At 32.4% G+C, this 27,144-nt stretch overlaps 1 protein-coding gene across 2 annotated transcripts in view; it reads left to right on the forward strand.

The window, feature by feature from the left end:
* The first annotated feature begins 1,604 nt into the window (after nt 1-1,604).
* The window catches only part of LOC124369589, an 80,661-nt gene continuing 55,121 nt past the window's right edge, over nt 1,605-27,144 (forward strand). For both annotated transcript variants that reach the window (XM_046827632.1, XM_046827633.1), the window contains exon 1: nt 1,605-1,769. In XM_046827632.1, coding sequence (XP_046683588.1) covers nt 1,706-1,769 — 64 coding nt within the window. In that variant the 5' untranslated portion in view covers nt 1,605-1,705. The remainder of the gene's footprint in view (nt 1,770-27,144) is intronic.

The raw sequence follows: 27,144 nt of genomic DNA on the forward strand, positions 1-27,144 counted from the left end.
CCATTGTCCATTGTGGGAGAACAAGGTGTTGAGATCACTTCTGTAAAAGTAGTATTATTACGCTGTAACTTAAGGGATGATTCCTGCGGTTATTTCAACGTAATTGAGAAAGTGCTACAGTTGTCTAACACGAAATAACTTCAACTTTTCTACTGCACTTGTATTTCTTCCGTTTAATATAGTTGTTATGAAACGGATTAGTTGCTTTGGGGATCCTTCCATTAACGAACAAGAATATTCCATTTGCTTTCAGAACATCTTGATCGTTTTAGTAACGATTCATTAAGAACTGCGAGACTTCTTATAGAATTTTACAAAAACACAGGTCAAAAAGTAGAATATAAATCAACCTAATAACGCTCCGACTTTCAAATGTGAATAGATCTTAGCAAAGTCTGGATTTTCACAATTATTCTTTTCGTTATGAGCACAATATTTCTCAAATACGGTAGCAGAGGAACGTTTCGTTGAATTCGGCAGAGTAGTATTCTTTCACTACACTCTACTATTAAAGAAATGTACAGTAATATAAGTTTCTCATAAACTGACGAATGTGTAACAGTCTAAGAGCAACTTTAATTCAGATTGAGTTAGTACATTTTACCATAGCAATAAAAATGTATGCTTTGACTACGGTAATAGTTAAAGGTAATTCCTTTTCAAAGTTTCTGTTGTAATGAGTTTACGGCTAATAGTTTCTGGTTAGAAAACCAAATTCGGCACATTTGTATACTCAAAATCTATTTGTAAGCAATAACCGTTTAAAATAAAGTATTCACTGTGCTGAAAATCCTATTTAAACTTTTTATAAGACAGAACTTGTATTAGAACCATACATTTGGTATAAAAAGGATTGAGATATTAAATAAGTAATAAGTTCTTTGTTTGATGTTTGTTTTTAACGGTGAAGAGTTTGCGAAGGTAACAGAATTTTTGATCATTTGTCATTGTACATGTAAAAACAGTATCACTACGTTTCGAGATCTGCAGTTTTGGAAGTAGTCTAACATATATACTACAACCTACCCTATAGAGAACACATCTTACAAATGCGGTGTGATACACAGAAATAAAATTCATAACAATCGCGATGTATGTTAACTTCCACACTATAATCTAAGCAAATAATTTATTAACCAAAACTATAAGCCGAACTAAACAACACAGCATTGGTAGTTTCGTTCACTTTACGCTACTTTGTAGTCTATGTCAGCTTAGTTATCCACCAGCGGAATAGATCATATTGCTGGTCTCGAAACGTAGTGCTAATGATTTATGTTTCGCGTAACGATGGCAAAGTTCGAAAACTCCTGTTATCTTTTTGAGTAGCAAAGTTAGATACGTACTAATAGCTAGCATATTTTTTATGTGTACAGTACCTAAAATCACTACAAAGTATAGTTATAAAACAAATGGTGTATTATATTTATTATTAATGTTAAGAAGAAAACTTTGTGTAGGTCATGTACATGGTAATGCTGATTTCCTTCGTCCCTCGATTCAAGGAGAAATTGCATGACTCAAAAGTCAAGTGCTGGGACGATGTGAGCGGGAACGTTCTACAGGTCTAGGCGTAATCGACAGGCGTGTGAATTCGTGCACAGGCCCAGGCGCGAGGTAGTCGCTAGTCACTAGTCAGTATTGGTGGCGGGCGCAAGTGTGACAGTGATAGTGCTAGAAGTGCAAGCTACAGTTGGTGATTGACATGCGTGCTCGACCTCTCTTATCGTTCCTCATCTTCCTTATCACTCGGACGCTTTCAGTTACTGGTTAGTTCATACCCATAACATAGAAATAATTTTTAGACCAAGACACAAACCAGTGTGGTTTTAAACGTGAAATACATTATTAACTTTTAATTTATAGCATTTGCTCGGTATGTTTGTTTTATTTTTACATTTATGAATTCGTAAGTTGTGACTAGATTGAAATAGGCACTGTAATAAAATTTAGGGTTTTAACAGTATACTGTGTTGTAAGCACACACAGGGCTTGTGGTACAATAAAATGTACGTCACTAATAGACGTATATTTGATATGTATCCTGTATATAGATGTTATGATTTTGAATAAACCTATCATTGTGATACAAAGGAAAAAGTAGAAGTTTGGACATTTCCTCACCCAAATAAAGAAATATAACCTAGATTGAATAAACTATGTGTGTATAAAAATACGTAAACGTTACTGAAAAGTTCAATAGACCAATGTATGTATTCAATTCTCTGGATTACGTATGTAACGCTTCCCAAAATAACGTAATTAGTAGAGACACGTACCTTCTAAAATCCCTAGTTTTAAACATGGCTACGTACTCAAATGGGAGACAACTTCTATTTGGAAGGAGCTATTACAACTGTGTAAACAACTCTTATAAATCTAGGCATGTTATATTTAAAACTAAGGACTGGAGAATGTTTGCTTCAATAATGGGCTAAAGAATTTTGATTTTGCAATAAATTACGATTTCAATCTAAAGTTCACTTGTGTATTTTCAAACTTTCTTTGCCAGTGCATACAAAACTGAGGAAACTTTTGTAACTTTTAGGTAATTCCAGTAATATTTTAACTGTGTGATGCTTTTGTGAAATTTCGTACATTCTAAAAAAATGTATTTAAATCCACCTAAGGACTAATAACTGGGTAATGTTTTTTATTATTTCCGGGCTAGCTATTTGGAGTCTTTGTACGAGCGCTCTGTTTTAATTTTATCTAACCAAAAATACACTGGACACAGTTTACAGCATTTCAAGACAGTTTCAGATTCTTAATGCAACAATACCTTGAACCCCTTTGCGAAGTCCGAATAGTCCTGAGAAATGTTTAACATTTCTGATAGACGGCTATTGTGGAAAGATTTAGTTTTTACACAATATAAATTGAGTAGTTCTTATTTGTTCGAAAAAAAGTCAATACAAATTATAATATTAATACTTTTAAAATAAATTAAAACATGTGCTTACAAAGCCACGCATAAGCAAAGCATTTGAATTTTAACTATTGAAGTGTACGACTGACACTTTTTGAGTGCAAAATTTTATTTTTGTAAGTATAAATCGTCTGTTTTAAAAAGGGTTTCAAAGTTCACTTCTAACTGAAGGTATTCATTTCAAAAACTCAAATGAGGTCTCGCCTGTTTGTTCTGGAGACATTAAAACTGTTGAATCAAACGGATCTGTAAGCATAAAAGTAAATAAAAAATGGGTTCCAAAATTTAATTTTTACTATGTTTGTATTCAGTTGCGCCCTACGGACACAAATTTACCTATAAATTGGAATTAAAACTAGATAACATTTGAAAATTAAGCTTTTAAAACCAAATAAAAATATTTTACTGTAATAATTTTATATATACATAAAAAGTTTACACTTTCCATGTTAGAATAGCAAGAATTCGTTTTTGAAAATTAGTTATATATTGTTCTACTGTATTTTTTATTTTAATTAAACTAATAATAAATTCGAATGTATTAAATTAAAGCCATAATAATTGTACTTGAAATCCTTACAAATACACCTCTACTGTTACAGTAGAGCAAGTGACTCTGGGTAACAGTTGTGCAAACAAACATGTTAGTTTGTGTCGCCGTCACCGATTGAAAATAGGTTGTGTAGTTGGTGGCCAAACATCTCTCAAAGCTTTCAGGTAGACGAATTTGTGATTTCTCTAATTATGTATGACGCGGTGATCTGTTTAATACACGAAAGTGATGTCGATTAATTAATGTCAGTGAAATGTCCAGCTCCTTTTATTCCGGAAGTGGGCCTGTTATTTGCGCGTTTCCGGTCCATCGAAGCATTTCCTTCGCCCATTAGCAGCACATGTTTTGTTTCCAACTGTTTGTGTCTTGTTCTTGTACATGTGTTTCCACGGTAGTCTTTATAACCTTTCTCGCAACGCAGCATGGTTGCTTTGGAGAGGGTCAACGACTCTCCATCTTCTCTCTCCATCCCGAAATAAGCCCACATTTATTTTTTCACACATACTGGATTAAAACTTGTTGGCGTTTATGTACTAAGAATTATTATCACCTGCACCCCACACTCACCTTTTCTCAAAAATGGGATTTGGATTAATTTTCGATTAAAGTTCACTCGCGGTCTTCACCAAGAAATTGAGATGACATTTTCTGGTACCATTCCATCCACTCTGTATATTATGTCGTAATTGATACACAAATTCCAGTAAGTTGTGAGCCGTTAATCGCAGATTAAATTTTTCATTTAAGGCCAAAACGGTACGCAATGTATCATACATCAATTAATACACACAGATTTGAATCGCACAAGAGTATTCACAAGCACTTTACAAGCATTCATTCCGTTATTTATCATCTGTTCACATCAAATAGGGCATTAACATTTTTTTTTATACAAGCTATAATTATTGTGTTTTACAATAAAATTGTCCCTTCTTATCAGGTTTCGTGGAATTTTGCATTGGTACTTTTTTTAATGTTGCCATAGTGTTAGGGGAAATTGATCACAATTGTTTAATATTATTTAGTGATATTGATAGAAAATGAAAATTGAATAATCAGGTTTGTAAAACATATCCTCTGTTAGGACATTGGTGATGGGGATGGGGGGGAGGGCATTGCAAGCCTACAAATTTAGTTGTTTATTTATTAATGTAAAGAGATATCAATTAATAATATTAACACTAGTTTCATTGCAAGAAAATTAATCTCCTATACTCATATGAAAATATATCTCAGGCCTAAGTGCATTAAACAATAGTTGGTAAGCCACAACCCAGGCTTGCAATGATATGTCACGTACTATGGTAAAATATATTACGCTTATTCAAGCTAGGTCTGTGGTTATGGTTAGTATAACATTTGTTGAGTTAGTGGACGTTGACGCTAAACAACATACTCTTATCTACATAGATATCGTTCGGAAAGTAAAGTAGTAATCATAACATAAACAGCTATGTTGTGTCGAATGACAATCACATATAAACATGTTAAAACAATACAGAGACAAACTATAAGCACATTGATTAGCTTGATAGCGGCCTTCTTGAGTGTTCCGCTTAATACCAAATAATTCAATCACTTCGAGACGAGTTCAGATCGCTTCAAAGAATTTATTGAATTACTCTTAGGATTAATCACCGCGAGAGAGGGCTTCCAGACGGAGATATTTTGAGAAACGAGTAAATATAAAATTTTAATAATAAATCATCAGAATTCCTTTCATTTATGATCAAATTAAATGGCTTGGCTTCTATTATGATTTAAATTTCCTAACAAATACAACGAAATTCTGTGGACTCAGGCCATAGAAAAGCCTTTGGAGTTCTTACAGTTTTCTTAAAAGATCTATCAATATTAGTTTAATTTTTCCTCAAAATATAAAACCAGGTTGTTGTTACTGCATATAATCCAGTATGCATTTCACTGGTTATTTTCATTTTCTAAACCTGCGCTGCACTCATCTCTCCACATTTCATAATTTGATACCGGAATTTCACTCGGCAAAACCGAAAGAAAGATATAATTTATGTGCGATGTACACTTTTAATGTTGAGTAGTTTACAATCTGATAAAGTATTACACATTTGTATAGTTTTAGGCTGTTTATTTTTGGTTTGCTATGTTTAAACCTATGAGTGATGAAGTTTCCCATATTTGAGTGGACACTATCGTGTACAAATCTTTGTGGATATCGAAATTCTTCTTAAATTAAACGTTATTGAAATATTTTAGAAAACTCTTAAAGATTTTCTACTTAATAAAAATTAAAGATTCTTGTTTTTATGTTCAACGAATAATGAAACTTGGTTGCACTCGTTAAAGTTTGTTTGTTTACGACACAAGAACACGCTTAATATTATATAAATGCTATTCGTGTTTTTTGTTTTTCAATAAAAAAACATTGATTTTTGCCCAATAACGAAAGCTGTAACAGTTGAAATATATTTTTATTGGCAATTTAATTGGTTACCTAATTATTGGTTTGTAACATTCATAAATTACACCACCATATCAAGTCTAATATTGGTATCGGATATACTATATTAACATTAACCTATTAATTTTATCGTTAAAATTAAGGATATTTGTCAACATATAAAATTATACGATTTAAATAATGATTAGCCATCGGTGGGATGCAAGCGTAATGATTATATATAATTTTATGAGTTATATAGTTGCAAATGAGTAATTAAGCCACTAACTTATGAGTGACAGATCAGTAATACAGAGTGTCAGACAGATAGGACTTTGAATAGGAGGATGACGCAGTCTTCCGCTTCTATCCCGAGCAGCAATAGACTACACGAGCCCTCAAATTTACAGGGCTCACTTTTGGTTAATTAAGTTAGTAAGATCATTTTTTGTTTGGAAAATATTTTTATCCTACATTCACAGCTCTTATATTCATAAGATAACTTCCCAAAACATAAAAAAATGTTTGATCCTTCCACAGAGATTTAAAGTGGGACATTCAGACGAGTTTGTAATTAGATCAAAATAAAAATCGCTTAAGATAAGTTCTGGTTTTTAATCTATACACGAGTTATTGCTTCATGGGGTGACATGTTTTTAATTCATTTATGACTTAAGACAATATTATACATTTTTAATCGCATATAATTTGATAGAAGTATTTCTTTCTTAGTAGACATAAACTAAAAAACCGTTACTCCCTGAAGCTTTAACTTATTTACATACTATACAAATTTCACTTTTTATATGTAGCAATTTAATTTGGATCTTATTACGAAACTTCTTAATTTCCCACTTTGTATTCCTGTAGTTCCTTGTGGAGTGATAAAAATCACTTTTTTACGATTCCTGTCTTTAGGGAAGCTATCTTAGTGGGCTGAACAGTTTTTAAATTTAAAACCAAAATATTTTCTCAACCAAACATTCATTGCACCATCGATTTTATTATGTCGTGTATTATGAAAGATCCGATCGGGGTCGGTGGAGAAAAATCTACGATGCAAGGAAACCCTGATTAGGATAAGAATTTAGTTAGTAAAATACATTAAGCAACATGGTGTGAAGGAGGGGTTTATTTACTCTTCATAAAATAAATTTTAATACAAAAATTGTAATTTTGAGAAATTTTTAGCTCTGTTCTAATAAAACTACTTAGGCTACTATTCTTATTTTAATAAGCACCATTTAAAATAATTAGTTCAACATTACAATGAATTATCGTTCCCGTCTCTACCAATAAACTACTTAAAATTATTAGTTATTTTCAATTAAGCGAAAAGTTAGAATCAACGTACCTACTTCAAAGTGATGTGTGTATGCAAGCAAGTTTCTGTAAGAGTACGCGTCGTAAAATTACGGTGTTTATCATGCTCGAATAGACCATCACATTTCGCAAAATATAGAGATATATTAAGTTTGAGCAGAAGATACTTTATCATTTACCTATTGAATTTTCTAGGAGCATTTCCATGGTCATATGATTACAATATGCAGATTTCTATGATATGCATTCAAAATGCATAGAATATAATTGAGGAGACGTGGTTGTGGGATATTGGAGGGTTTATACTCTTTGTCTACTGATCTGATGATGTATTCTCATTTCTTATAACGTTTAATGAGATACTGAATAAGGAGCAGACATTTTATTTTAAATGTTATTAGTACGTTTTGACGGATATACAATTAATAACCTTATCTCAAGCAAGGCGGCAGCTGTGGTAATTACGAGGGCAAATCAAATATAAACGGTAATTTTGCTCTTGACTGTACCAAACACGTTCAGACGTGATGCGGCTGTGGGCGATTGTTGTTTTGCTTAATAGGAGTGGGGGGAACTGCTTGCTTCACATTAGCGTTGTGTTCTGCCTTCAGTACAGCCATGACCGAGCGAGAGGTACATCCATCTGTTGCGCAACGCATCGTCATAAATATTTTAACAAATGAAGGTGTTAAGCCTTCGGAAATTTTTACTCGTTTGCAGGCACAGTTTGGAGACACTACTCTGTCTCAAAATCGAGTGTAATGGTGGACCCACGTCTCATCACATGTGACGATGCGCCTCAAAAAATCTTTACCTTCTTCTTGAAATCGTTGCAGAAGTCTCCCAGCAATCTCCGACCTGACCTGTTTTTGATTTCCGGTCAACAACCTCGGAACCCAGCGAGCACTAATTTTTCTGAAGCCAAGGTGGTCTGTGATTGCAGACTGAACACTCCCGTAGCTGATACCAATTTCCGACGAGATTTCTTGAACAGTTAACCGGCGATCACCTTCAATAAGCTGTCGAACCGCACTAATGTTGTCATCTGTAAGACTTGACCTTGGGCGTCGACCGTGACTTTCGTTTTCAACACGTTCTCGGCCATCCCTAAATTCTCTGGCCCACGTATACACTCGATTTTGAGACAGAGTAGTGTCCCCAAACTGTGCCTGCAAACGAGTAAAAATTTCCGAAGGCTTAACACCTTCATTTGTTAAAAATTTTATGACGATGCGTTGCGCAACAGATGGATGTACCTCTCGCTCGGTCATGGCTGTACTGAAGGAAGAACACAACGCTAGTGTGAAGCAAGCAGTTCCCCCACTCCTATTAAGCAAAACTACAATCGCCCACAGCCGCATCACGTCCGAACGTGTTTGGTACAGTCAAGAGCAAAATTACCGTTTATATTTGATTTGCCCTCGTACATCAGTCTTTCATGTTGTGGGTGATATTCAGGGCCGTATTTAACTTTGGTAAGCCCCGGAAAGGGTATTCGGCCGGGCTCCTTCATGTCCCACCACCCGCCTCCGAAAAAGTGGGCGGGGATGGCCCAGGCCCCGGAAAAATTGTCCAAAAACCGGTCTGAGTATGGGCCCGGTGGTATTATTTCACAATACTTGTACTTCTGACAATATCCTTAAACACAAACTTCGTTGCTGAAGTACAACGTTTCACACTTTTGGAACAAACTTCTACAACTAAACATATCTTACAAAGATATGTAGAATATATATGTAGATATATAGAACGTATATTTATCACGTAAGAATTCCAAGATCATATAGAAAAAAAACGTTAAAACAAAAATGTTGAACCCAATGAAAGGAATTTCGGAAATATAAAAACAAAGCATACTTGAAGTCCTAATATTTTTAAAGTTCGTATGAAAAAGGAGTGTAACATTGAATTGAAACATGACAACTGCAAGGACTAAACCACAGAGAACACCGATAGTTGTGTCTGTAAATGTACTTTTGGAAAACAATTGGGATTAAATAAGGTATTAACCAGCAACCATCGAACCAATTTGCCAACACCATCCTTTACAAGATCTACATGGAGAATTCTGCAATGAAAACCCAATCCAAAAGACTTAATTAAATTTTTATGTTACCGTTGAATCTATTTAAGCAGTTATGGACATGTATCAGAGGAGTTGTTTTAAAGTATGATCTTTATCTCTTCAAACTATTGACAGTAAAAAAACAAACAAACAAAAATTTGCCATGATTAAGGGTTGTCCAACTACAGTGCTCGTGTGTTATATCATAAGTGCATGAAACGCTAATGACCCCATGTTCTTCACAGAATGATTTGGAAAGATTGATTTTCTCTACTCTCCACTAACATCCAAATAGAAAAAAACCCAAAATCAAACATGTTATTGCCTCACCAAAATTAGACAAGTTTCATTGAAGCTCGTCTATTCTCTTGCAGCTACCATACTTTTAGTAATTAGATTATAAAGTTTAAATTGACTTACTCAATGGAACGTACAATATATTTTTTGTGCACATCAATTCAGAATAGCTAAAATTTAAATCTAGTTTATTTGGCACGCTTATAACATCGGTATTGATTTATAATATAAATTCACCATATATATATATATATATATATATATATATATATATATATATATATATATATATATATATATATAGGTCATACATCATAATTGTTCATTTTTTATGATGATGAGTTTGAAACGGAAGGGTTGGGCAGTAGAAAACAATGTAAGTTAAAGTTATGTCTGTTGGTTGATAACTTAGTTTTTTGTAGGTAGAGGGGTATGCTGTAATGAGGTACATAGAGTAATTTGATAGAAAACGTAATTATGCGGATTGGACATAGTAAAAAGATAAAATGAGGACGCCATACAAATTACTCCCGATACCCCTCCCCCCTACCAAGACTCGATAAATTAATAAAGAAAGAAATATAACTCTAAGCCGAAAATATAGTTAAACAAAAATATTGCTGATTTTGCCTTTGCACGATTAAGTGGTATGATCCTATTAACTTAGACTGTTTACACGGACAGCCAAAAAAATTGTTGGCAAACATTGTTGCTCCAGAATGAGTTCATGATAAATTGCAGTCTGTAATTTCTACGACCTAATGAGTAGAACGAATAAAATCTCGAACGACGCGACAAAATGGCTTAGTAATGTGGCATTGTTATGGTAACGACACAATTAAGCTCTTTATCTGTACCTAGCGATAGTGTACATGGTATTTTACACAGTAAAGGTACAATTGGCACTATACATTAAAGAAGAAAACCGACTGAATCCACTGTATAGTATCTGTTCAGAACAGATGCATCCTGATATACACAAGAAGATCTAAACAAATGCGTCAAAGATTTCTCAAGGATGTTTACTATGCAGGTTTATTTCTTGTCAAAATGTCTTTATTTTTACCTCTTTTTATTCAAAACTGGGTCTAATAAAACTAAAGTTTTACAGGAGTGCAGTGTTAGACGGTGCGGACCGCGAGTGTGCGTGTGGGCAAGATCACTCTAGTACCTCATGCGGGGTCTGTGTTTAAAAGAACTATAGTTCGCTAATATCCATTGCCACAACTCACAATATGTGGTAGAATATTTACATTTTATTGTTTCCGTTGCGTTAGACTACTATAAACCAAACGACGTGTTTCGTTTTTATATTGCTATTATTGCGACAATCGTTTAAAAATAAAATGGTATTTTATTTAAAGTTGCTAGATTTAAACTATACTCTACAATACATTTTAATTTCCTAGAAATTTTGCTTACGCCTTTAAGTTATTACGCCTTTTCCTTTGTGTGTGAAAGTATGCACATTTACAATCAACACTTTAGGTATGTGTCTATCTAGGTATAGACCTATTTAGGATGACCTAATAGGGTTATCACTACTGGGAAAGGTATTTTCAGGTTTTTTTTACTATATTTTGATTATTTATCAACTGTTGGCTTGGAACAATAAAAATGTAATTGGCAGATACAAATACTTTCATCCCATATTGTTTATAAATAATTGTTTATTATTTGGATCCTTATGTTCTATTTTGTGATGTGACATTTTTCTGATCATTAGCTTGTAACTAGTCGTAACAAAGACTCTAATGCCATATTATATGTTATGTTTTGTTGTAATTTCAGAGAAAGAGGCATCAAACTGAAATCTGACAGGGGAAGACATACTTTCTATTTTTCTCATAACCCATTTACATCTGAGGCTTTCCAATCTTACTTCTCTGACCATGAAGGACTTTTATTTAGCAGTTTCTTAGAAGCAAGTATGCTAAACCTAAAAATATAAAAATACATATTTTTAGCAAGAAAACTACATAAAACTTTAAAAAAATATTGCAACAAAAAAAATTGTAATAATGCTTTAAATTAAACATGTGTTGAAAAGCAGTCATTAAACTATTATAGACACTTTTAGAGACCCTTCCAACAAATTGTCGCCTTTAATTCACAAATACATAACAGGAATATCATACACAATCCCCAAAAAAGTTCTACAGTTTTTAAATACAAACTATATCGACAACACTGCTTCATTAAAATCCAAACCGTCTTCCAGCAAACATTCCAAGTCTTACCAATGTTCAATTTAAACACAATATTCACACCGATACCTGTAAACTGTTTCATAATTAATATATTAAATTCAATCTACTTCCATAACATTTTGGTATTTGAATCTCTAAATGTATTCAGATTTCTTTAAAAAGTATCACAACTTATTTTTTATTGGTTATCTTCACTTTCTCGTTTAACTCATCTATCACTCAAGGTGTCTTTCCAAAGCTATCTCCATTCTAAAAAAAAAACAAATTTTAACCGTAATAGCTTCAGACCAATACCAATGTCTCTTATTGTTTCAAAGATATTTAATATAATTGCAACGAATACAACATCCAATCTGTTGTACAGTACTGTATTACAACACATTACTGTACAGTATTACTTTTTGAAACCAATAATATAATATGTTAATATTAATTTAAATTTCATCATAGACCTTCATCATTTCCGCTATTTCTTTGATTTTTCTAAAAGTAGTGGCTTCCGTTGTGACAAATGAGCAATATTTTAATAAGTTTCCTATTTTATTAAGGCTTTTGATGTTGTCGACCACACGACTCTCAGGGTTGCTTAAGCAGGCATATTTGAGTTTTTAATGATATCACTTATTTTTCTGGGGATTTTCTTCTCTTTAGAATTTTAATAGAAGTTTTGTACGGCACGACCTTGCGGATCGTCTGGGAACTTGTACCGCGAGAGAGTTACATTTTTTCGGTCAGATTATCAACGTCCTCTCTTAATTAATTTATTATTGTATTGATTTTGTTTTTAACAAACACACATTGATATAACTTCCAAGTCATAGCTTCAATAATACAAACTGCAGTGAACAATAATAATTAGTTAACAATATAGAAATGTAAGTTAAACATTTATAATAATTCAACTGTCAATATTCGTTCTAAATTTAACTTGTTGCCTCTTTAAATAAAAACAGCTTCTAGTGTAATATTATTTAAGGCAAAATTTGGACGTTATATCACCAGAAAGGATTTTTACAGATTGTATAAAGTTCTCGAGGTTATTTGAATATGAGCTTAACAATAAATTATTATTATTATTTATTTATATTTTATTGATATAATTCTATTATTGTAAACAAAAAAAGTAATGTTCAATTGAGTAAAATAAAATTTTGTTTAAAGAATACGAACTTTAAGTATTTAAAAGACAACGATTTTTCCTTACTTTGGTTGTTTTTGCGAACATTAATTAAATTAAATTAACCAAACAGATTATTACAAAACTTCCAATATGTCAGAAGATCGCCGTCAAATTATTGAAAGTGATTTATTTTTTCTAGGTAGGTCAACTATAAATCACGTTTTGATCAACGTGTATTATTTTTATATGGCAGAAGATTTCGGTAGAAACTATACCGAGAAGTGTAACACCTACCAGCGAGTGGAAGTCAAATCACTTTTAAGATATAACAGATTTTAAGATAGAACAACTAGCAAACTAAGGACGTTATACTTTTATTTTTCGTTACTACTAAAAATTAATAACGAAAGTGATGTTAAGATAAATTAGCTGTTTGGGAAATCGCCCAAAACACGTCTTTATGTCAGAGTCTAAAATGACAGTGAGGTCAAATTAAGTAAAATTCAGGTCAGGAGAGAACTTTCTGAGCCACCGAGCAGATCGAAATGTCTCTCTGTAGTTAGAATCAAAAATCAAACTCACTCCACGGAGTAATGCCCAATTCGTCAAAGAACTACCGTTTAAGAATTCCACTCTATGAGGTGACTGTTGAAATTTCCACAGTAGATGTCAGTATGAGGGAAAACAGGTAAGACAGATTCAGTCCAAGAAATATTAGGCGGTTTGTAGATATTTACCACAGTGTTATTACAAATTTTAATGGCTGATATACGAATGTATTTTTTATACTGCTATATACCATTTTCACCGCCGCGCCTGCTGTTTTTTACATATGTTGCAACGCCATGCATAATGACTAGAGTTGTCCGAGGGTGCTACATGATCTTCAGTAGGTGGAACAAAATAATCATCAGAGCAGTAGGGGGAGTGTGGAATTACTTAGGGAATCATGACTAGGGTTGTCCGAGCATAACTTGTACCTGTCACATATCACATCAACCGCTTCAGCCCAAGCCTGTTCTGCTACTTCAACTATTGTTCGGTAACGAACAATAGTGGGGCAATTTGAGACAAGGAGGTAGTGAGTCACGAGAACAGCTAAAAATTGGTTTAAAATAAAACCAGAGAGAGAGAGACATCCCTTGTGTATTGCTGGAAGTATTTTAATTGTTTAATATTTAAACAATATTTGTTGTACAGAAAATCTCGTTGTCAGTACAGTAAGAACCACAACTGGTCAGACACTACAAATTCCAGAGAATGTTGGGACTAACATTGGAATGGGAAAATATACTCGTAATAATTTCTTTTACGAACGACTTTCATAATATACCCAAGTCACATGAAGTGCATTTGTAACATTTACATTTGGGAAAGAATTTTGTACGTTTCTGCTGCGAGTGTGGTTTCTGAGTTGTACGTCTCGCATATCCGCGTGTATGAATGACTAATCAGGTGCTATATTTTCTTATCGTTCCAAATTAGCTATTAATTAATTCATGTAAGATAGATAACGCTATCCGCTAATTCACTCAACGGCAGGCTGCACGATTCCTTATCATCACTGTTTCCGCCATCTTTATTGACATAGGTCACAATAATTTGCTTATCAACGTATGCCATAACTTCGTCATTGTTTGAATTCCACCAACTCTGAATGTCATCTATATCAATAGAACATTCAATAATTCATTGATTCAGGACGGAGCTGAATAATAAGCTAAGCTGTTTTGTGGTAATTGTACTGAGAACAGAGGGGACAATGTACACGTGTCACATGCTTGTGTCATGCAGTGACGCTGTGACTCATTGAGTCGCCATGTACACAGTTGGGTTAACAAAGCTGGTACGGGTTACCCGGAGATTCCAATTAAGGTGGTGCAATCGAAAAACAAAATTTGGCCATAGCCCTTAAAAAATTATTTTCTCATTACATGAGAGACATTCCGAGCAGAATTTTTTATTCTTTGTTTGAAGTTTGTTTTTAACGATTGAAGGATTGAGAAGGAAACGGGATTTTCCCGGACAATTTCCATAGTTTAGAGTGATACAATAGTGTTACTGCTTGTGTTGTATCACTAAATCATTTAAAACATGCCACTTTCTTAATCTATAACACTGATGTACATAATGCAAAACATTCAAGTTTTTCTTTCTTGACTAGTTTTTATTTGGGTCTGGTTTCAATATTACCTACTTTAGTTTAAACGCTTGTAATTCCTATTGAAGCGATAAAAACTTAGTTTATATTTTTACTGTCTTGCGAGAAGTTATCATACAGGGCACTTTAAAACAACAACAAAATATCCAATTACACCTCTTTAAAGGAGTCTGATTAAACGAGGTTATGATTTATGTTAACAAGTGTCTTTGCACAAACAAAAAATCTGTTCATGCTATTTGGATTCCTTTATTTCAGCGAAACGGAGTCTGCAGTGTAAACGGAATCCACAAATTCAAATTCCATAAATATAGACATTTTCATAAAAATCTGAAAGACGATCTTCCGTACCTTTGCTATACTTTCTTCTATATTACGTAGGCTATATGGTAGAACGTTTAATTACGTTACTAGTGGATGACCGATAAGTGAAACATTTTCAGTTCTTTATTTTGTAAGACGACTCTGAAAACACTCAGTTTTTCAAAACTTTGCATTAAAATGAGTACAACGTAGTAAAACAATAAGGCAAAAAAGTAAATAAGCATACTAATTTTTAAATTTCCCAAGCTAACCTGTTTTGTTTTATGAAACAAAACGAAACTAAAACAAAATAGCTTAACTATGTTTCAAAGTTGATTGAACTCCTACCACCGAGCTCTCAGAGGGTTTGTCTCATTGCGTTATACGTTCTGTCATATGATATAATTTATTCCACTCATTTTAGCAATTTCAATTAGAACGCTATTATTAGAACAATATGTTACACTAACTGCTGATACGCTCGAGATTCTGGGAACATAAGAACAATGCAGGATTTGCCTCTAGGATTGTACCTAGGACCGCGGGTGGAGAGGCACACAATATGTCACTTATATATATATATATATATATATATATATATATATATATATACGTGATATAAATAAATAAATAAATATATATATATATATATATATATACGTGATATAAATAAATAAATAAATAAATAATTAAATAAATATAAATATAATATATATATATATATATATATATATATATATATATATATATATATATATATATATATATATATATGGAATTCGAATATCATAGTCTACCATTCAGCGATAGTGCTCTCTCGCCACTTACTTCCCTTCAAATCATATTGAACTTGGCTTTAAAACACTTAACAAAAAATGTTTGACGTGGAAAATTCGATGGTCTTGTTGCTCTAGTATTATAGTATTCAACCGGATATTATGAGACGTGGACTAAGCACCGGACTTGTTCATCGGCAAATAAATTTCTATATTTTATTTTCGATTCAATTCTCAAATCCAAAATTATCGGAAGATGTCTTTCTATAAAGGATAATAACCGTTTAAATCGAACGGTTTCGTAAAACAGGAATTCGAATATCATTGCATACCGCGCGGCGAAAAGGGGTGTACCCCCACGGCTTCTTGGCCTGGGAAGTCTGGTGGTTTGCGTGTTCAAACGAGCAGGTGTCGACTTTTACAAACTAAAAGAACTTTTCCTATTAAATCTGTGTTAAAAATTTAGTGTTTTAAATAGTGCTTTTAATAATAATAAATACACGCCTAAAATTACACTTTGAGAACTCCATAACGTAACCAACACCGAATATTTTGAGCATTCCGGTCAAGAATAAAAGTTAAGATGGTGATTTAATAAATACTTTTTATATAAAATTACAAATCTAAAACTTCAGGTAAAAAAAATGTACACTTGTTCCTATCTTTTATAAACATTTGGTCTTAATCGGATTACAAGTTTTGGTTATGACTTTATATAGTTGCAACTCGGTTGAAACATACTAAAGACTGTACACTATTTCGACAGAAAGGCTGGCAGTCATTGTTTCCTTTATATGCCTCTACGTATAAAAAAAACAAATGCAATTGTAACGTAAGCCCCTTAATTTTAAGCTATTCTAGTTAGTTTATAGTGAACTTTCAAACTATGGTATCTAAACTTTTTTTGACCCGAGAGTAGTATTAAAATATCTTTAAATCTATACACACATAGATTCCCGATAGTAGACTTTTTATTGTGTTTTTTGTGGATTTTGAAGCAAAAAGTACTCAAAAACTAGTGTGGTCCTGTCATCATCCTATAAAAAGTTACAAACAGAATTTGTTCTTTAAATGTGCCAAATGTAATCAGTTAATTAGTTATGACGCTGTAATATTCACATAACAAAAGTCATACACTTCTCTATCACTCTCATAAAATGAGAGTTGTAAGTCATTGTGTTTTAACGCAAAAGGTTCTATGTAGGACACTTTATTATATTTACTCTTATACAATAATTAATGTTAAATTTCTGATTACTAAATGACTACTGTTTAATAAATATATAACTCATAAAACTATGGAACTATTAAACAAAAGCAGTACACAGAACTGGAGGTCTAAAATTTCGAATATCTCTTAAAATAAAGTCACATACAACCGTATTCCTCTCATATAACGGTATACTATACATTATAGCGAAACCCATCATCACTCATGAGGCTGGAACAATTTTACTTTTGTCTGTCTATCCACACGATTTCTCGAAAACGAACTGATTTAAATACTTGAAATTATGCACGAAGCTTCATTTCTATGTGAGGAACACTGAGTTCGATGATGGAGCATATCACTCCATGGGATTTGGCTGAGCTTAAGCGAATGTTTTTATATTGCTCTTATGGGTCAACAAATATGGTGGCAACGAGAAAATAGCAGAATAAATAAATTTGTAAACAAACTCAATACAGCCATAAGATATTGAAACATATGACATATTAATACATGTAGCCTAATTATCCCAACACACACAACATCATTTTGTACTGTCTTGGTGTGGAGATTTTATAAATTAAATTTATATGAAAACCAATTTAAAGAAGACAATTTTGGAAGTATTTTGTAGCAAGATATTTCAAGGAAGAACTCATGTGTGGACTTAAAAATTTTCTATTAAACTTTATTTCTACAAGAATGAGTCATATGATGAGCAATTTTTGTCACATTATTTTCTGTATGATTGTTAGTCTGTCTATCTGTCCGTAGAAAATCTCGAAACATCAGCTATAGATTTGAAATGTTGCATGCAATCTCAGCGAAGCCTGTTACGAAACGTCGTGTGACGTACTCCTTCCTTAAATATTAATACTTCTAATTTAGAATAGCACAAGGAGGGAGGGGGCCGCACAAAAACCTTGGCCTAGGACTTCAAAATCTGTAAATCCGGCACCGAATGCAGTAGAATAATAATTCTTGATTGCAGTCAGACAATGTACGCTCGAAAATTTTATTGCAAGCGTTAATACTATATAATAATCTTCAGAATGATAAATAAGAAGGTAATAAACTATTTCTATATTTCGGTTTAAACTGTCTTTAGGAAATTAAACAAAACTGTAATAAATAGGGCTATAAGAACACAATAACCATCAACACAGGAAATCTAAATCTGCTATACAGTGTGTTTCAAAATTTATGCACACTGAAGGAATCTTGGAAACTATGAGATAAAGCAAAGATTAAATGGACAAGGTTGTGCATAATAACAAGACCAACAAATTACTTGTAGTGTGGTTAAGTTAGTTATTGGTTTGCGTCGTTCACTTGCTTCGCTCAAAAAACTGCCTTTGGTCAAAATTTCCACTCTCACAGCTCTTTTATTGGTACCTATAATGGAACGTTTTGACATGAAATCTGTATGAAATATTTTATAGCTTTTAAATATTAAATTAAAAATATTTCAATACCAACAAAAGCAGGCGGTTTAGGTTTGAAGTTTTTTTTGTAAACAGAGACCAAATTTTTACTTAATCAAAAGAAAGTAAATTTTTTACTTATAAAAAATCCATACATATTATACTTTTCACGTGGGTTTAGTCAAATAATTAATAAAAGCTCGTTTTTATAAATAAAAAAATTGAATTGTTACTTTAAATAAACATAGAGTGATAAAACTTTAACTTAGGGATTGTATTGTATTTAGAGTTGAATAATTCCCTGGCCCTTTTGAAAGGACAAGAGATGTCTAAATTATACTTAAGAAAGTCATTAAAAATTTTAAACTGCTTATTTGGAGATTCACAATTAATAAAAAATCCCATTTTCAGCTTTTACATATATGTTAAGTTGTTCAATGACTTGTGGGCTTAATAGAACCTCTGAGTAAAAATTCTTAAAGAAAGGTGATACGGGTTCCAGCGTACATCCCTTAACAATGACCGTTAACAATGGCTGAGTTACACGGTCTTTGGAATGTTTGTGATTATGTTGTTGATGGCTGTGCTCGATGTTGCGGCTACTTTTAGTCAGTACGTTTACTGAGCAATTTAGATGAAATTAATCAAGAATATCGTGAAGCCACTGTGTTTTTGAGTGGTTGTGGTCTATAGCATTGACATTTAAGTCCCATAATAAACCTGATCATACCGAAGATTTAAACAATTCAGGAATTTTATTAAAATTGAACAGATAAGAACATTCCTGGAAAAGATTATCGACATTATTGGAGTGTATGGAACACATCAAAAGTTAAAAATCTAGGACAATATTCAGATTTATACAATATTGAAATTGTTCTATTGCTTACAGATGTATGTGAAAATTTTAAATATAACTACTTCAAGTCTATCCTAAAATTCAATGTTAAAATCAACCAAAATTAAATTAAAATTGATTAATGATTTTAGTACGTATTTAATTATTGAAAAGAGGATTAGAGGTGGAATTTCTCAATTTGTAAAAAGATGTGTTAAAGCAAATAATAAATATTTAAAGGATTTCGATTAATCAAAACCAGACATTTCTTATTACATGTTGATGCAAATAATACCTATGGTTAGGCACTTCCCAAACTTTTCCTTTTGATGATATGAAATGGATGAATCCGAAAACTAAACACGATTTAAGATTGGGAAGAAACAATTTTACAACTTACTGGTGATGAATTATATGGATATATTCTTGAAGTTGATCTAGAATACTCAACAAAGTCACGCGAATTTCATAAAGATTTATCGCTTGCTCTAAAACATTATAAAAATAAATTATGTACAACTCTACTTAATAAAACTGAATATGTCGTTCATTCGTGAAAACTAAAATATTATATAAAACAAGGACAGATTTTTAAATATGTTAATAAAGTTATTGCATTTGATCTAAAACCATATATGAAAGAATATATAGATTTTAATACTAACATGAGAACTCTAGCTACAAAAAAGATCAATGAACAAAGTTTTAATAGGTTTAAAGGTTAGGTTTGTAGGTTAATGAACAATTAAGTTTTTGGAAAATCAATGGCAAAGGTTCAAAATAAACTTGATTTTAAACTAGGAAGTAAAGAACTTAAAATGCGTCAATCAAGGAAGACGTATTTTAAATTATTTAAAGTATTAGATGACAATTGTAATGCGATGTAAACAAAGTGGAATTTAACAAACCAGTTTATATTGGATTTTTAGTTTTAGTCTTTTCTAAATTGTTATTGAATGAGTTTTATTTTTCTAAATCTAACAAAATATAATTCAGATTTGAGTCTTGTTTCATGGACAAGGGATGTAAAGGGATAAAGAGAAGTTTTGGAAATAAAACGATAAATATGGATAATTCTATGAGTTACTTATTCGAAAATCAAGAGGCATTCGAGAAATGACATGCACTAGAAGCTACTATTGTCAATTATATACAGTCACTATAAACAAATTAGCTCTGTGTTCAAAAGTGATAAAACAGTTGTATTAGATAAAAAAATTAAGAGACCGAAAACACACGAGTATAAAAACAGAGTGAAATTTAGTATCTTATACCATTCAAACAACATTGTTAACTTATAAAATTAAATATATATTAAATAGATGATGATTTACATTAAAATTAATTGTCGTAAATGTAAAAAGAATAATAAAAATATAGATTCGTAAACGGTTTTAAAACTCAAAATGGACTATATATAATTGCAGTAAAATGTTCAAAATGCAATAAAAACAAATCATCACTCAACGAATCTAAGAAATTATGAATTGGCACATCAGCTCATATAAAATATAAACAACTATGTGGACTTGACATTCGCTAAATCAATGTATTCCAGTTGACTTAGTTTCTTATCTTGTAAAATTTGTCAACATTTAAAATTGTATTATATTCTTTTATTTGGAAATCAATAACTTAAATTTTTTTCATTGTCAAAACTTTGATTTACTTTTTATAATTGATGTTATCAGGTATTTCTTATTTTTGTTTGTTTATTTTTGTACACAGTTCCATTTGTGAACCTGATAAAGTTGTTAAAAAAAGGAATATTTGTTCTTGTAGTAGTATTTGTATTTGTATTTGTAAGAGTAATTTTAGTTTTCCTTCAAACTGATCTGAATATACTGTATTACATATACGTTATATACATAATAATTTCATCAGGTCTAGGAGGTGTTCTACCTTCGATGACAAGGTGAGGGGTGTTGTAATTGATTATAAACTCGTTTAACACTTCATGCAGTATTCCTGAAAAATATGGTTCTCGATTTATTCATTCTGTCATGTTTTTTCGCAAAGTTAAAAATCCTGTTGAAATATGATTAGTTTAATTGTATCACCAATTAAATAGTTCAAATATGTTTCTTTTCTCTCTAAAAATCTATTTTTCGGTAATATAGTGGTCAGTATCCCCACCTGTCACGCGGGAGACCGGGGTTCGATTCCCCGCCGAGGAAGTTAATTGTTTGTGCCGAATTTTATAAATTAGATTTTTATAATCTAAAATAATTCAAATCTTATTTGTATGAGATTGCTAAATAAATCTCTAAATTTTGTAAGAACTTGGGTGTTCAACATCTGAGATTCTATTCTAAGAAGTCTAAGAGAGTATTATAAATATTATTTTGAAGTAGTAAAATAATAAAAATCCTCAAACAGACAATAAACGAAAAACCCCTAGCTGCAGGCTAATCCCACGACGCGAAACGCGTAAGTTCTATTTTGTATGCCATCCTTCCGGGCTATATTACTTTTGGAAATTCCGAAATTGTAACACGCGTACATATCCTAGAAATAGTATACGTTTGTTCTTCGATGAATAGGCTTTGATCATTTCACGTTGATATGATTGAAAACAGTTGGGCTAATGAAGAAATGGATGAGTTAAAAGCGCACAACACCCCATGGACGTACACCCACAATATCACTTAATTACCAATCTAACATACCATCATCCCTATACAACACTAAAAGACTTTTACAGCAGCCTTATCTTTCGTATCTTAGGACCACTTATGAACGATTTTCCGAATGTGGACTTACAAGTAAAGCTGAGCTTTTTCATAAGTGATTGAATTATGTGAACTTCTTGTATTCCTAGCCAACAAAAAGACATGATACAGGAATACTCTACTTTGAGCCACTAAAGGTCTCCACCAGCGCATAGTTCAGTTACGAAGTGAAGACGGTGAGAAGCCTTGCTATTTTATCTGCATAACCGACAGTGCAGATGTTATGTAGTATACTAGTTCGGAATAAGTCCTAAATATAAACGCGGTGCCTGATGTGTGATAACGTTATTTGTATTTATCTGTTTTTTGCTCGTTTGGCTGCTTCAAGCCTGTTGTGGGATAAAATCTGATTTTTAGGTGAGAACATTGAATCCTCGAGTGGTCTGTAGTTGTTAATGGATATATTACGCGATATAGTGCTCACAAACAAGATATTCTTGTGGGGAAGTTGGTCAAAAAATGAGACATGTTGTAAGGAAAAATTCTCCATTGTGATGTTTTGGTAATGAATAAAACCCTACTCGTAGGGGGGTTGATAAAATTCTCAGTCAGGAAGTTACGTCAATTAAGATTAAGATTTTATTCTCTAACAATCACCAATTATACGAAGTGCCAAGTCAAGAAGCCCGACTGCTTGGTCTCCACTAGACTGTTCTAATACTGCCTGACCGCCTCATTCTTACACGATTAAAACACGTTCCGAATTAGATAATTTAAAGTTATAAAGGAGGCTATTACAAACTATATCCTCGAACTTCATTTTATTAGTAAACCCGTTACTAATTATGGAACTAACAAGTTTACACCTAAGGCCTTTTAAAGTTGTGTTGGAGAGTATCTTGCCAAATCATTTTCTTATTTTTAAAATTAAAATATTTTTCCTTCCAATGTGTTCTTTAATACAATTGCATGTTTAATGCTGCACATAACATTATTAAAGAATTCGTTAAATGTAACTATGGTAAAAGAAGTAAATAATATCGGCACTCTTCAAAATCCTCCGAAAATACTGAAGAAACGAGCTAGACAGCATGGACGAATGAACAACTTCTTTCTGACTATGAGTAGTTTTACAAATTGACGAACCCATGTAGGTGTCGAAAAATATTTATAAAAGTTAGCACCTGTCACTTCAGAGTATGTTTGAAAAACATTTCATAGATTTGAAACGCAGCGAGGAAGGTATAAAATTGACAATTACTGTGCTTATCTCCACTCGTTAAGTACAGCTAAGGTTGAGTTATTGTCAATGCCGATACACTCGAACGAGGATACGTTACCATCGTTGTTAGCAGTTTTCCCACTGGTTTTCCGCTACCGGAAAGTCACCTTGGCCAATCCGTCCTTCACCAGCTTGTTAGTTATATCACTTCCGTTCATGCAGTGGCGTCGGTAACTGCCTTGCCTCCTCTCTTTACACGAAAATATCAAATTTGTGACGTATGGCAAATACTTTGTGCGAAGAAACACAAATGAAGTAATTGCTAACATGTTTTGATGTCATAATTTTTCACATATAAAAAACCCGATTTATGTATGTGATGCTATACAACATTGACTACTCAATCACGAGGTGAATGTGTGAGAAAGCTATTACAAAGACTCTCTCAACTTATAAATAAAGAAACCGTGGTGCAAATTAGAGCGGACAACATAAACATTAATGATGAACCACAAAACATGTTATGTGTACAATAACATATTCTGAGACATAAATTTGTGTGGCCTCAGAAAATGTCATAGCTATAATTTTGTATAAACTTTTCACAACTCAGATTCCATTAAAGGACGTAAGAATGTAATCTAATCATTATAATGCATATATAAACACTTCCAGCCTTTTAAAATTTAAGGTTAACAATCGATTTTTGTTTGGAATAATTTTTTGGAAATTTTTAAAGAAAACTTTGGTCACAGCCCCTCTAAGATACCAGTTTTTAAGACAGAAGAAATAAAAGTGTATTCTATGAGGTGTCACATTTGTAGCACACTTTTGGGAAATATTTTACTCGGGCCCATAGAAAAATAGTTGAAGATAAGGAAAGGAACAATATGTACATAAAATATGACTAAAGGGAGTTACATGTTTGTTATCAATAAAATGATTTAGTTCTTGAAGAAAAAAAATTAAAACATGTCATTATTCCTTACATAATATTTCAAAAAAATCAAAAAATCAAACATGTCACTTCCTGAAGCTACAATTCACGTAAGTACAGTAAAATGTATATATTTTCATCTCAAGCCCTTTTTCATTTGGAACTGATTACATACTACCTAAATTACTTACTTTAAATACGTGTAACGTCTCGTGGAGTGATCAAAAGTCTACTTTTCCTGTCTTCGAGGGAGTTACCTTTAAGGGCTATGAATTTAAAATAAAAAAAGTGCAACCAAAAATTAATTTCATCACCTTAATTCAACTCCGAACTGATTCGAATTTAACTGTTATTTAAGAAATAGTAGTAAAACAAATTAATTATTACACCAATATTAATACAAGAACCAGACCTGCGAACTGATTACCAATTATCATTCTGATGGAGTAATCAAATTAAAGAAAACAATAAATATACAAATTATTTTATCCGAGTAAATGCAAGTGAAGTTGTTTGTGATTCTTTCAATATATTTCAAATTTTCAAATGTTTATACTTTTTTTAATTTATAACATTTACTAAAATCTTAAAATGTGCAGCGTAACTGGTTTCTTCCACTTGTAAATGAGTAACTCGTAAAGGAATTAAGTTATTCGAAATTTGCATGCCAGTTTGTGTATTACCAACTAAACTTAGTGCCAAGATATTCATAGTTTGAAAACGGCAGCCGTTTTTATATTTGTATTTTTTTTACAAAAACCGACACAAAGCACACACAATATTAACATGTGTGGATTTTATAAGAGGCCACCTCATCGTATTCTCATTGATACCTAAGGGATGCACTAATCGAAATGTAATTGAACCACTGTATTGATGAATAATTTTACTTTGGATCAGACAGTGCCTAGGCTCTCTGAATTTTAACTCGGTACTATTAGTTTTGAATGCAATTAAGAAATATTTTTAACTAGCGCCAAAGAAAAACTTTTGTGCACTTTATCACAAATTTTTCAGAAACACTTAACAGAACAATTCATTTGTCTTCTGCTCACAATGACCTGGGAAATATTCAAACTAGTGACTCAGGACACATTTGAGTTATACAGAATAATTATTTTACATTGGCTAAACTATGATGTATTCTATGTTAAAGAAGTAAGTGGCTTTATTACTGAGTAAAACTATGTGAATTATACAAAAAATGCGTCTAAATGTTAAAGGACGGATAAACTTGTGAACTTTGTAACTTTCGTGTACAAATAATACTCCAATAAAACACTATTCTTTCAGATGAAAAAGCCCTTATAAATATTGAATTTCCGTAAACGAACTTTCCTTATTGGGAAGAGCAATTGAAGTAGGTCCACATTGCTCTACATAAATATCTCTTCAGTTAGCCCTGTATATATTTCCCTCCGTGTTTTTATTTACTCCATGTCCGCCTGTGAAAATCTTCGGCTACTATGCACCATCCCAAGCAAACTTCACCGTTCTCACGCCCACTACTGATTCGCTGATGAGCTCTCTGAGAGTTTGGTAATAAATATTTCCAAGCTCATCTCATATTTGGAAAGCATATTTATACGAAATGACCATTCGTCCAGATGACCAACTGAGGCATTACCTTCTAATCCGCTCTCAACCTCTGCAATCCCCATCTTTTCATAAATGTACAGTTTGCTTGATTTATGTATTACATTAATATTTATTTAGTTGCGTAATCGTTTATTATTATGATTAGCATAAATTAATAATTTAATAACTGTTCATACAAGCTACGGCCATCACTCTTAGATAAACGACATATCAAGCACACGGAGAAATATATTTCTTAGTTTTATGGAATAGTATAAAGTGCAATTACTCTATTATTCAGCTAGCGTGTTTCGTTTTAACACTTGGAAAGTATGTTAAGGGCACAATTGACATGATCTTATCAAAACTGTGATTTTACCATTTGTATTGTCATAGTTTATAAGCATCAGGAGTTTTCTTCCTCAATGCAGGATCTTGTTTTACAGAAGTCTTTTAGCTTGTCTTGGAAAGGTTATGAATCCAGAGGTTAGAACAATTGTTGTTAGTGATTTTAATGTCGATTTTTCGGTTGCTGATATTACGTTTGACATCTTTATATACATGATGGCTTCTCATAAAAAAGGTAATGTCGTCTTTACCAGGGAATTTAAAAACTCTATGTAACGCATATACTTGATAGATCATCTCATCCTGATGTCATCCTGTTCAACTGTTCTGTTCTAATAGCTTCATTGTCCGATCACCATTCACAGGTGGCAATTGCAAATTTGTCAACCCTAACTGCAAAAGTGACGCTAATCACCCTAGGTACTTAATTAGGCGATCTTTTTCGAATGACATTGTTCGCATCTTCAGACATTTACAAGTAAAGGAACATAATCCAGCGTCTACGAGGCATATAGTATGAAAGATACAATGTTTCCTTGTTATCCTTTTGTTTTGCACAGGCATATCCGGAGAAGACAACATTATTCGTCCTTAAAGTGGCAGAATAATGCCAGTATTACAATCGCTAAGTCCAAAGTCTGAAGTGCTTGTTGACATACGAAATTCTTCTAATACAGTCAAGACGATGCGGAAAATAATAAATTAAAATAGGGGTAAGAAAGGGGGTTCTTCTTGTGCTCCTCAGACCATTAAACATGAAAA

This window comes from Homalodisca vitripennis, chromosome X (assembly GCF_021130785.1).
Source record: "Homalodisca vitripennis isolate AUS2020 chromosome X, UT_GWSS_2.1, whole genome shotgun sequence".
NCBI lineage: Eukaryota > Metazoa > Arthropoda > Insecta > Hemiptera > Cicadellidae > Homalodisca > Homalodisca vitripennis.